This window comes from Nerophis ophidion, linkage group LG25 (genome assembly GCF_033978795.1).
Source record: "Nerophis ophidion isolate RoL-2023_Sa linkage group LG25, RoL_Noph_v1.0, whole genome shotgun sequence".
NCBI lineage: Eukaryota > Metazoa > Chordata > Actinopteri > Syngnathiformes > Syngnathidae > Nerophis > Nerophis ophidion.
The window spans coordinates 38,825,171-38,838,136 of NC_084635.1; the positions used below are offsets into that span (position 1 = coordinate 38,825,171).

At 42.8% G+C, this 12,966-nt stretch overlaps 1 protein-coding gene across 1 annotated transcript in view; it reads left to right on the forward strand.

Moving 5' to 3' along the window:
• Positions 1-12,966, forward strand: part of LOC133542889 (retinoschisin-like) — a 33,818-nt gene that overhangs the window by 3,806 nt on the left and 17,046 nt on the right. Inside the window, 2 exon segments of the mRNA XM_061887131.1 lie at positions 470-605; positions 6,592-6,733. Coding sequence (XP_061743115.1) covers positions 470-605; positions 6,592-6,733 — 278 coding nt within the window.

Here is a 12,966-nt window from a genome sequence, read left to right on the forward strand (position 1 = left end):
TTTGGTCTTGGCCATAGTGGAGTTTGGAGTCTGACTGTTTGAGGCAGTGGACAGGTGTCTTTTATACATATAACGAGTTCAAACAGGTGCCATTAATACAGGTAACGAGTGGAGGACAGAAGAGCTTCTTAAAGAAGAAGTTACAGGTCTGTGAGAGCCAGAGATCTTCCTTGTTTGAAGTCACCAAATACTTATTTTCCACCACAATTTACAAATAAATTCTTTAAAATTCCTACAATGTGAATTCCTGGATTTTTATTTTCACATTCTGTCTCTAACAGTTGAAGTGTAGCTATGATGAAAATGACAGACCTCCGTCATCATTTTAAGTGGGAGAACTTGCACAATCGCTGGCTGACTAAATACTTTTTTGCCCCACTTGTTCACATTGTACTTTTCTCTTTCCGGAAGAAAAAACAAGTCATTTTCCAAGATATGTCCTTGATGATTTATGATGATGTTTTTGGAGGAGGAGACAACCGAAGCCTGGACCAGCAAATCCTGCAACTGTGACTGTGATGGAGGCGTGGCACCCACTGACTCCTCCCCCATTGGCTCCTCCTCCTCCTCCTCCTCCTCAGTTCGTGGAGTGGACTGCATGCCAGGTCGGAAGCCCAACTAAAACATACATTCTGACTTCATGACAAACATCACTTCATCACACAACATATCTACATATAATCCATGGTAATAATAATAATCATATATATATATTAGGGCTGGGCAACGATTTTAATCAAAGTTAATCGCACTATTTCTCCAATTAATCGCGATTAACTGCATTGTATACGCAAAGCCCAATAATGAATTCAAAAGTAGTGTGTAGTGCACCTTTATTGGAATATTCTCCCACATGAACAAAAGCGCCAAAACATCTGTTGTGCAAACACAATTTAAATCAGTCCTTGTTAAACAGTAGCAGTTAAATAGCATATTTGATGAAAATCAACTCCAAAAATGCAAATACAAACATTTAAGCTTATTGCCACTGCCAGGGTATTTAAGTTATCCTGTTTGTTATGGAAAATAAATATAATCTACATACAAATCTCTGAGCCACAATCATAACATCTGAACAGGCAATTTCTGAGGTAACAGCAGAAACATTTTTTTTATCAGGGATCTTATGTTTAAAAAACCTATATTATAGGTAGTGGGCTGTTTTAGGGAATATTTGATCAAATTATCCGTAGTAGCAATATTAATAATGTTGTGTTTATTCTGCGTAGTGCACTTAAAATTGGAATTGATATGATGGGAATTTTCCGAATGTTTGCTTGGTGCTTTGATAAACTGAACGCATCATATACATGGTACTATATTGTGATGTTATGAGCCAGGGAAAAAAAGAACTACCCTACCCAGCATGCAACAGGAGTGAAGATCATGCGCGGTAGCCCGGTATAGGTTGTGTGTCGTCATGACGGCATCTTGTATGTTGTGATATGCACGCTCTGAAAGCAAACGTTAAGAACTCAGCCAACACTCCTGGTCTGCATTATTCATAAATAGACAGACAACACAAATACTTCGCTGCTTCACAGGCCGCTGGATGTAGCCGGCAAAGTATTCCCATGCTAGCTAGCCGCTCTAGCAAGCACGCCTCATTCAGTCCAAAACGGCCCGATCTATCCACATTCAGAATTGTCTGGCGGTCGTAAGTGATCCCGGAGTGACCACGCTGTAAGCCAGCCATGACATTTGCAGAATTGTCCGCTATTTTTGCCAAATGTTCCATCTTTACCAAGAGCCCCTCCACGCAATTTGTTAAGAAAAGGCGTTAACAAAATAAAAGCATGTAAACAACATACGCAAATGTGCGATAAAATAATTGTCGGCGTTAATAGATTGATGAGTTAATGCGTAATTAACGCATTAATTTGCCCACCCCTAATATATATATATATATATATATATATATATGTATATATGTATATATATATATATATATATTTATATATATATATATATATATATATATTTATATATATATATATATATATATATATATATATATATATATATATATATATATATATATATATGGTTTTTTTTGTTTTTTTTCCATGAAAATATTCAAAGGAAGTGTTTGTAATGCAGGATTTTGAAATATTTGTTATCAACAACAGGAAGTGCGACATCATCTTCCAACATTGTAAAATGATTCATGAATATTCATCTCATGTGTTATTTTGGTGACTGAGCTGAGTGAGCAGAAGTCAATGTGCTAAACATGAAATATGACCATCTGTCACACGCTACATTACACTCCAAGTCATCCTGCAGCCTGCTACACCACATCTATATATATGCAACATAAACACATACACTATTATATACATATTATATTACATACAATATATATTCTCTACCAAACATATGTATATATTTACATATGCATCTATATATGAATATATAAATATAGTATTTTATATATAAATATATATATATGTGTATATATGTATATATACATATGTATATGTATATATAGATGTATGTACATATATATACTATATATATTCTCTACTTAACATATGTATATATTAACATATACATATGAATGTATAAATATATATATATTTTATATATATAAATATATTTGTGTCTATATACATATATATATATATATATATATATATATATATATATATATATATATATATATGTATATATATGTACATGTACACTCGAGGCAATACTCCCCCGTGTGATTCCCTTGTCCTACTGGGAGACTTCAACGCTCATGTTGGCAATGACAGTGAAACCTGGAGAGGCGTGATTGGGAAGAATGGCCGCCCGGCTCTGAACCCGAGTGGTGTTTTGTTATTGGACTTTTGTGCTCGTCACAGTTTGTCCATAACAAACACCATGTTCAAACATAAGAGTGTCCATATGTGCACTTGGCACCAGGACACCCTAGGCCGCAGTTCCATGATCGACTTTGTAGTTGTGTCATCGGATTTGCGGCCTCATGTTTTGGACACTCGGGTGAAGAGAGGGGCGGAGCTTTCTAGCGATCACCACCTGGTGGTGAGTTGGCTGCGATGGTGGGGGAGGATGCCGGACAGACCTGGCAGGTCCAAACACATTGTGAGGGTCTGTTGGGAACATCTGGCAGAGTCTCCTGTCAGACAAAGTTTCAATTCACACCTCCGGGAGAACTTTGAACATGTCACGAGGGAGGTGCTGGACATTGAGTCCGAGTGGACCATGTTCCGCACCTCTATTGTCGAGGCGGCTGATTGGAGGTGTGGCCGCAAGGTTGTTGGTGCCTGTCGGGGCGGCAATCCTAAAACCCGTTGGTGGACACCAGCGGTGAGGGATGCCGTAAAGCTGAAGAAGGAGTCCTATCAGGTCCTTTTGGCTCATAGGACTCCGGAGGCAGTGGACGGGTACCGACAGGCCAAGCGGTGTGCAGCTTCAGCGGTCGCGGAGGCAAAAACTCGGACATGGGAGGAGTTCGAGGAAGCCATGGAAAATGACTTCCGGACGGCTTCCAAGCGATTCTGGACCACCATCCGCCGCCTCAGGAAGGGGAAGCAGTGCACTATCAACACCGTGTATGGTGGGGATGGTGTTCTGCTGACCTCGACTGCGGATGTTGTGGATCGGTGGAGGGAATACTTCGAAGACCTCCTCAATCCCACCAACACGTCTTCCTATGAGGAAGCAGTGCCTGGGGAATCTGTGGTTGACTCTACTATTTCTGGGGCTGAGGTTGCTGAGGTAGTTAAAAAGCTCCTCGGCGGCAAGGCCCCAGGGGTGGATGAGATCCGGCCGGAGTTCCTTAAGGCTCTGGATGCTGTGGGGCTGTCTTGGTTGACAAGACTCTGCAGCATCGCGTGGACATCGGGGGCGGTACCTCTGGATTGGCAGACCGGGGTGGTGGTTCCTCTCTTTAAGAAGGGGGACCGGAGGGTGTGTTCCAACTATCGTGGGATCACACTCCTCAGCCTTCCCGGTAAGGTTTATTCAGGTGTACTGGAGAGGAGGCTACGCCGGATAGTCAAACCTCGGATTCAGGAGGAACTGTATGGTTTTCGTCCTGGTCGTGGAACTGTGGACCAGCTCTATACTCTGGGCAGGGTTCTTGAGGGTGCATGGGAGTTTGCCCAACCAGTCTACATGTGCTTTGTGGACTTGGAGAAGGCATTCGACCGTGTCCCTCGGGAAGTCCTGTGGGGAGTGCTCAGAGAGTATGGGGTATCGGACTGTCTTATTGTGGCGGTCCGCTCCCTGTATGATCAGTGCCAGAGCTTGGTCCGGATTGCCGGCAGTAAGTCGAACACATTTCCAGTGAGGGTTGGACTCCGCCAAGGCTGTCCTTTGTCACCGATTCTGTTCATAACTTTTATGGACAGAATTTCTAGGCGCAGTCAAGGCGTTGAGGGGTTCCGGTTTGGTGGCTGCAGGATTAGGTCTTTGCTTTTTGCAGATGATGTGGTCCTGATGGCTTCATCTGACCGGGATCTTCAGCTCTCACTGGATCGGTTCGCAGCCGAATGTGAAGCGACCGGAATGAGAATCAGCACCTCCAAGTCCGAGTCCAGGGTTCTCGCCCAGAAAAGGGTGTAATGCCATAACCGGGTTGGGGAGGAGACCCTGCCCCAAGTGGAGGAGTTCAAGTACCTAGGAGTCTTGTTCACGAGTGAGGGAAGAGTGGATCGTGAGATCGACAGGCGGATCGGTGCGGCGTCTTCAGTAATGCGGACGTCATACCGATCCGTTGTGGTGAAGAAGGAGCTGAGCCGGAAGGCAGAGCTCTCTATTTACCGGTCGATCTACGTTCCCATCCTCACCTATGGTCATGAGCTTTGGGTCATGACCGAAAGGATAAGATCACGGGTACAAGCAGCCGGAATGAGTTTCCTCCGCCGGGTAGGGGGTCTCTCCCTTAGAGATAGTGTGAGAAGCTCTGCCATCCGGGAGGAACTCAAAGTAAAGCCGCTGCTCCTTCACATCGAGAAGAGCCAGATGAGGTGGTTCGGGCATCTGGTCAGGATGCCACCCAAAGGCCTCCCTAGGGAGGTGTTTAGGGCACGTCCAACCGGTAGGAGGCCACGGGGAAGACCCAGGACACGTTGGGAAGACTATGTCTCCCGGCTGGCCTGGGAACGCCTCGGGATCCCCCGGGAAGAGCTAGACCAAGTGGCTGGGGAGAGGGAAGTCTGGGCTTCACTGCTTAGGCTGTTGCCCCCGCGACCCGACCTCGGATAAGCGGAAGAAGATGGATGGATGGATGGATAAATATACATACTGTGTATACATACACATAAATACATACTGTATATCCACCTTAAAATGCTGTGGCGTGTCACATCGAAGTAAGTGGGTGGGCCTCTTTAAAATGAAGAGCTACTTTAAAATGAAATGGGAGGCCACCCTAAAATGAAGAGCCCCACTAAAATGAAATGGCGGGCCAACTTAAAATGAGGTGGTGGGCCACCCTAAAATAAAGAGCCACATTAAAAAGGAAATGGCGGACCACATAAAATGTTGTGGTGTGTCATATTGAAGTTATGGGGCGGGCCACCTTAACAAAGATGTGGCAGGCCACGTTAACCTGAAGTGGCGGCCACATTAAAATGATTCGGCGGATAGCATAAAATTTGTAGTGTGTCATATTGAAGTTATGTGGCAAGCCACTTTGAAATGAAGTGGTGGGCCAAATTAACATGAAGTTTGCAGGCCACTTTAAATGAAAGGCCACGTTTTACATGAAGTTGCAGAGCACCTTAAAATGAAGTGGCAGGCCATTTTAAAATTCAGGGTGACATTAACATGAAGTAGCAGACCATGATGTGACAGGCCACATTCAAATGAAGGGCCACGTTATAATGAAGTGAAGGGCCACATTAAAATGAAAAGGCGGACCACATTAAAATGAAGTGGCGGGCCACATTAAAATGATTCGGCGGATAGCATAGAATTTGTAGTGTGTCATATTGAAGTTATGTGGCAAGCCATTTTGAAATAAAGTGGCAGGCCATTTTAAAATTCAGGGTGACATTAACATGAAGTAGAAGACCATTTAAAATGATGTGACAGGCCACATTCAAATGAAGGGCCACATTTTATAATGAAGTGAAGGGCCACCTTAAAATGAAAAGGCGGACCACGTTAAAATGAAGTGGCGGGCCACCTTAAAATGATTCGGCGGATAGCATAAAATTTGTAGTGTGTCATATTGAAGTTATGTGGCAAGCCACTTGGAAATGAAGTGGTGGGCCAAATTAAAATGAAGTTTGCAGGCCACTTTAAATGAAGGGCCACATTTAACATGAAGTGGCAGAGCACCTTAAAATGAAGTGGCAGGCCATTTTAAAATTCAGGGTGACATTAACATGAAGTAGCAGACCATTTAAAATGATGTGACAGGCCACATTCAAATGAAGGGCCACATTAAAATGAAAAGGCGGACCACATTAAAATGAAGTGGCGGGCCACCTTAAAATGACGGTTAACATTAACATGAAGTGGCGGATCACATGCAATGCGGTGGTGTGTCATATCGAAGTTACGGGTTGGGCCACTTTAAAATGAAGTGGTGAGCCAGATGATGTAAAGTAAAAGAGGTGCTTGTCCTTGCAGAATGTCCTTACCACAAACCTCTGGGCTTCGAGGCGGGATCAGTGAGTCCAGAACAGATCAGCTGTTCCAACCAGGACCAGTACACTGGATGGTTCTCTTCCTGGCTGCCCAGCAAGGCACGCCTCAACACTCAAGGCTTTGGGTAAACACTGGTAGTCTTACTTCACTCTCAGAAGTAGTCCTAGTCCAAATAGTCACTTCGATTTTCAGCGGAAAAACTGCTCAAGTACTGAGGAACTACCAATCAATCAATTCCTTTGTTGTCATTGTCATAAATAACACTTAAGTCTTACATGTCAACGGGATTTTGTTGGAGCTTTGGACCATAGTTTAGAGTCCATGAGAAGACATCTAGAGGGACCTGGGGATGGTATTTGTCCTTCAGGATGTTGCGTACTCGCTTTAAGCAGCGAGCTGCGTACTTGGAACTCATCTCTGGGATTCTAGTCCTTGTCATCTTCTCTGCCGTTTTAAAGAGGAACATTATCACAATTTCAAAAGGGTTAAAAACAATACAAATCAGTTCCCAGTGGCTTGTTGTATTTTTTGAAGTTTTTTTTCCAAATTTTACCGGTCTCGGAATATCCCTAAAAAAAAGTGAAGTTAATTATATTTATATAGCGCTTTTCTCTAGTGAAACCCAATATCTAAGTTATATTCAAACCAGTGTGGGTGGCACTGGGAGCAGGTGGGTAAAGTGTCTTGCCCAAGGACACAACGGCAGTGACTAGGATGGCGGAAGCGGGAATCGAACCTGCAACCCTCAAGTTGCTGGCACGGCCACTCTACCAACCGAGCTATACCGCCCCACTTTACACACCATGAAACACACCACTTTACACACCATGAAACACACCACCTTACACACCATGAAACACACCACTTTACACACCATGAAACACACCACTTTACACACCATGAAACACACCACTTTACACACCATGAAACACACCACTTTACACACCATGAAACACACCACTTTACACACCATGAAACACACCACTTTACACACCATGAAACACACCACTTTACACACCATGAAACACACCACTTTACACACCATGAAACACACCACTTTACACACCATGAAACACACAACTTTACACACCATGAAACACACCACTTTACACACCATGAAACACACCACCTTACACACCATGAAACACACCACTTTACACACCATGAAACACACCACTTTACACACCATGAAACACACCACTTTACACACCATGAAACACACCACTTTACACACCATAAAACACACCACTTTACACACCACTTTACACACCATGAAACACACCACTTTACACACCATGAAACACACCACTTTACACACCATGAAACACACCACTTTACACACCATGAAACACACCACTTTACACACCATGAAACACACCACTTTACACACCATGAAACACACCACTTTACACACCATGAAACACACCACTTTACACACCATAAAACACACCACTTTACACACCATGAAACACACCACTTTACACACCATGAAACACACCACTTTACACACCATGAAACACACCACTTTACACACCATGAAACACACCACCTTACACACCATGAAACACACCACTTTACACACCATGAAACACACCACTTTACACACCATGAAACACACCACTTTACACACCATGAAACACACCACCTTACACACCATGAAACACACCACTTTACACACCATGAAACACACCACTTTACACACCATAAAACACACCACTTTACACACCATGAAACACACCACTTTACACACCATGAAACACACAACTTTACACACCATGAAACACACCACTTTACACACCATGAAACACACCACCTTACACACCATGAAACACACCACTTTACACACCATGAAACACACCACTTTACACACCATGAAACACACCACTTTACACACCATGAAACACACCACTTTACACACCATAAAACACACCACTTTACACACCACTTTACACACCATGAAACACACCACTTTACACACCATGAAACACACCACTTTACACACCATGAAACACACCACTTTACACACCATGAAACACACCACTTTACACACCATGAAACACACCACTTTACACACCATGAAACACACCACTTTACACACCATAAAACACACCACTTTACACACCATGAAACACACCACTTTACACACCATGAAACACACCACTTTACACACCATGAAACACACCACTTTACACACCATGAAACACACCACTTTACACACCATAAAACACACCACTTTACACACCATGAAACACACCACTTTACACACCATGAAACACACCACTTTACACACCATGAAACACACCACTTTACACACCATGAAACACACCACCTTACACACCATGAAACACACCACTTTACACACCATGAAACACACCACTTTACACACCATGAAACACACCACCTTACACACCATGAAACACACCACTTTACACACCATGAAACACACCACCTTACACACCATGAAACACACCATGAAACACACCACTTTACACACCACTTTACACACCATGAAACACACCGTGCCTTATTTTCGCTGTCTGCGAAGACAGTGTCCATTTCCCTGTGACGTCACACAGTGCTGCCAATGTAAACAAACAATGGCAATACCACAGCAAGATATAGCGACATTAGCTCGGATTCAAACTCGGATTTCAGCGACTTAAGCGATTCAACAGATTACGCATGTATTGAAACAGATGGTTGGAGTATGAAAATATTGAAGAAGAAACTGAAGCTATTGACGCTATTCATAGCCGTAGCATGGCCGAATAGCTGCGTTAGCATCGGCGGTAAAATGTGCGGACCAAACGATCAGGACTTTCGCATCTTTTGACACTGGAGCAACTTAAATCCGTCGATTGGTAAGTGTTTGTTTCGCATTAAATGTGGGTGGAAGGAAACGTGATATAGTTGCAAATGCATCTGCAGGTTATCCATACATCTCTGTGCCATGTCTGCTTTAGCACCGCCGGTCAAATGTGGAGACACTTTGGTACACTCAATGGGGGTCTGGCGGCAGAAGTGGTGTGTTTCATGGTGTGTAATGTGGTGTGTAAAGTGGTGTGTTTCATTGTGTGTAAAGTGGTGTGTTTCATGGTGTGTAAAGTGGTGTGTAAAGTGGTGTGTAAAGTGGTGTGTGAAGTGGTGTGTTTCATGGTGTGTTTCATGGTGTGTAAAGTGGTGTGTTTCATTGTGTGTAAAGTGGTGTGTTTCATGGTGTGTAAAGTGGTGTGTAAAGTGGTGTGTTTCATGGTGTGTAAAGTGGTGTGTTTCATGGTGTGTAAAGTGGTGTGTTTTATGGTGTGTAAAGTGGTGTGTAAAGTGGTGTGTTTCATGGTGTGTAAAGTGGTGTGTAAAGTGGTGTGTTTCATTGTGTGTAAAGTGGTGTCTTTCGGGGTGTGTAAAGTTCTCCATGGTATGTAAAGTGGTTTGTTTCATGGTGTGTAAAGTGGTGTGTTACATGGTGTGCAAAATGGTGTGTTTCATGGTGTGTAAAGTGGTGTGTTTCATGGTGTGTAATGTGGTGTGTAAAGTGGTGTGTTTCATTGTGTGTAAAGTGGTGTGTTTCATGGTGTGTAAAGTGGTGTGTAAAGTGGTGTGTGAAGTGGTGTGTTTCATGGTGTGTTTCATGGTGTGTAAAGTGGTGTGTTTCATTGTGTGTAAAGTGGTGTGTTTCATGGTGTGTAAAGTGGTGTGTAAAGTGGTGTGTTTCATGGTGTGTAAAGTGGTGTGTTTCATGGTGTGTAAAGTGGTGTGTTTTATGGTGTGTAAAGTGGTGTGTAAAGTGGTGTGTTTCATGGTGTGTAAAGTGGTGTGTAAAGTGGTGTGTTTCATGGTGTGTAAAGTGGTGTGTTTCATTGTGTGTAAAGTGGTGTCTTTCGGGGTGTGTAAAGTTCTCCATGGTATGTAAAGTGGTTTGTTTCATGGTGTGTAAAGTGGTGTGTTACATGGTGTGCAAAATGGTGTGTTTCATGGTGTGTAAAGTGGTGTCTTTCATTGTGTGTAAAGTGGTGTGTAAAGTGGTGTGTTTCATTGTGTGTAAAGTGGTGTGTTTCATGGTGTGTAAAGTGGTGTGTAAAGTGGTGTGTTTCATGGTGTGTAAAGTTCTCCATGGTGTGTAAAGTGGTGTGTTTCATGGTGTGTAAAGTGGTGTGTTTCATTGTGTGTAAAGTGGTGTGTTTCATGGTGTGTAAAGTGGTGTGTTTCATGGTGTGTAAAGTGGTGTGTTTCATTGTGTGTAAAGTGGTGTGTTTCATGGTGTGTAAAGTGGTGTGTTTCATGGTGTGTAAGGTGGTGTGTTTCATGGTGTGTAAAGTGGTGTGTTTCATGGTGTGTAAAGTGGTGTGTTTCATCGTGTGTAAAGTGGTGTGTTTCATGGTGTGTAAAGTGGTGTGTTTCATCGTGTGTAAAGTGGTGTGTTTCATGGTGTGTAAAGTGGTGTGTTTCATTGTGTGTAAAGTGGTGTGTTTCATGGTGTGTAAAGTGGTGTGTTTCATGGTGTGTAAAGTGGTGTGTTTTATGGTGTGTAAAGTGGTGTGTAAAGTGGTGTGTTTCATGGTGTGTAAAGTGGTGTGTAAAGTGGTGTGTTTCATGGTGTGTAAAGTGGTGTGTTTCATTGTGTGTAAAGTGGTGTCTTTCAGGGTGTGTAAAGTTATCCATGGTATGTAAAGTGGTGTGTTTCATGGTGTGTAAAGTGGTGTGTAAAGTGGTGTGTTTCATGGTGTGTAAAGTGGTGTGTTACATGGTGTGCAAAATGGTGTGTTTCATGGTGTGTAAAGTGGTGTCTTTCATGGTGTGTAAAGTGGTGTGTAAAGTGGTGTGTAAAGTGGTGTGTTTCATTGTGTGTAAAGTGGTGTGTTTCATGGTGTGTAAAGTGGTGTGTAAAGTGGTGTGTTTCATGGTGTGTAAAGTTCTCCATGGTGTGTAAAGTGGTGTGTTTCATGGTGTGTAAAGTGGTGTGTTTCATGGTGTGTAAAGTGGTGTGTTTTATGGTGTGTAAAGTGGTGTGTTTCATGGTGTGTAAAGTGGTGTGTTTCATGGTGTGTAAAGTGGTGTGTTTCATGGTGTGTAAGGTGGTGTGTTTCATGGTGTGTAAAGTGGTGTGTTTCATGGTGTGTAAGGTGGTGTGTTTCATGGTGTGTAAAGTGGTGTGTTTCATGGTGTGTAAAGTGGTGTGTTTCATGGTGTGTAAGGTGGTGTGTAAAGTGGTGTGTTTCATGGTGTGTAAAGTGGTGTGTTTCATGGTGTGTTTCATGGTGTGTAAAGTGGTGTGTAAAGTTCTCCATGGTGTGTAAAGTGGTGTGTTTCATGGTGTGTAAAGTTCTCCATGGTGTGTAAAGTGGTGTGTTTCATGGTGTGTAAAGTTCTCCATTGTGTGTAAAGTGGTGTGTTTCATGGTGTGTAAAGTGGTGTGTTTCATTGTGTGTAAAGTGGTGTGTTTCATGGTGTGTAAAGTGGTGTGTTTCATGGTGTGTAAAGTGGTGTGTTTCATGGTGTGTAAAGTGGTGTGTTTCATCGTGTGTAAAGTGGTGTGTTTTCATGGTGTGTAAAGTGGTGTGTTTCATGGTGTGTAAAGTGGTGTGTTTCATGGTGTGTAAAGTGGTGTGTTTCATTGTGTGTAAAGTGGTGTGTTTCATGGTGTGTAAAGTGGTGTGTAAAGTGGTGTGTTTCATGGTGTGTAAAGTGGTGTGTTTCATGGTGTGTAAAGTGGTGTGTTTTATGGTGTGTAAAGTGGTGTGTAAAGTGGTGTGTAAAGTGGTGTGTAAAGTGGTGTGTTTCATGGTGTGTAAAGTGGTGTGTTTCATTGTGTGTAAAGTGGTGTCTTTCAGGGTGTGTAAAGTTATCCATGGTATGTAAAGTGGTGTGTTTCATGGTGTGTAAAGTGGTGTGTAAAGTGGTGTGTTACATGGTGTGCAAAATGGTGTGTTTCATGGTGTGTAAAGTGGTGTCTTTCATGGTGTGTAAAGTGGTGTGTAAAGTGGTGTGTAAAGTGGTGTGTTTCATTGTGTGTAAAGTGGTGTGTTTCATGGTGTGTAAAGTGGTGTGTAAAGTGGTGTGTTTCATGGTGTGTAAAGTTCTCCATGGTGTGTAAAGTGGTGTGTTTCATGGTGTGTAAAGTGGTGTGTTTCATGGTGTGTAAGGTGGTGTGTAAAGTGGTGTGTTTCATGGTGTGTAAAGTGGTGTGTTTCATTGTGTGTAAAGTGGTGTGTTTCATGGTGTGTTTCATGGTGTGTAAAGTGGTGTGTAAAGTTCTCCATGGTGTGTAAAGTGGTGTGTTTCATGGTGTGTAAAGTTCTCCATGGTGTGTAAAGTGGTGTGTTTCATGGTGTGTAAAGTGGTGTGTTTCATTGTGTGTAA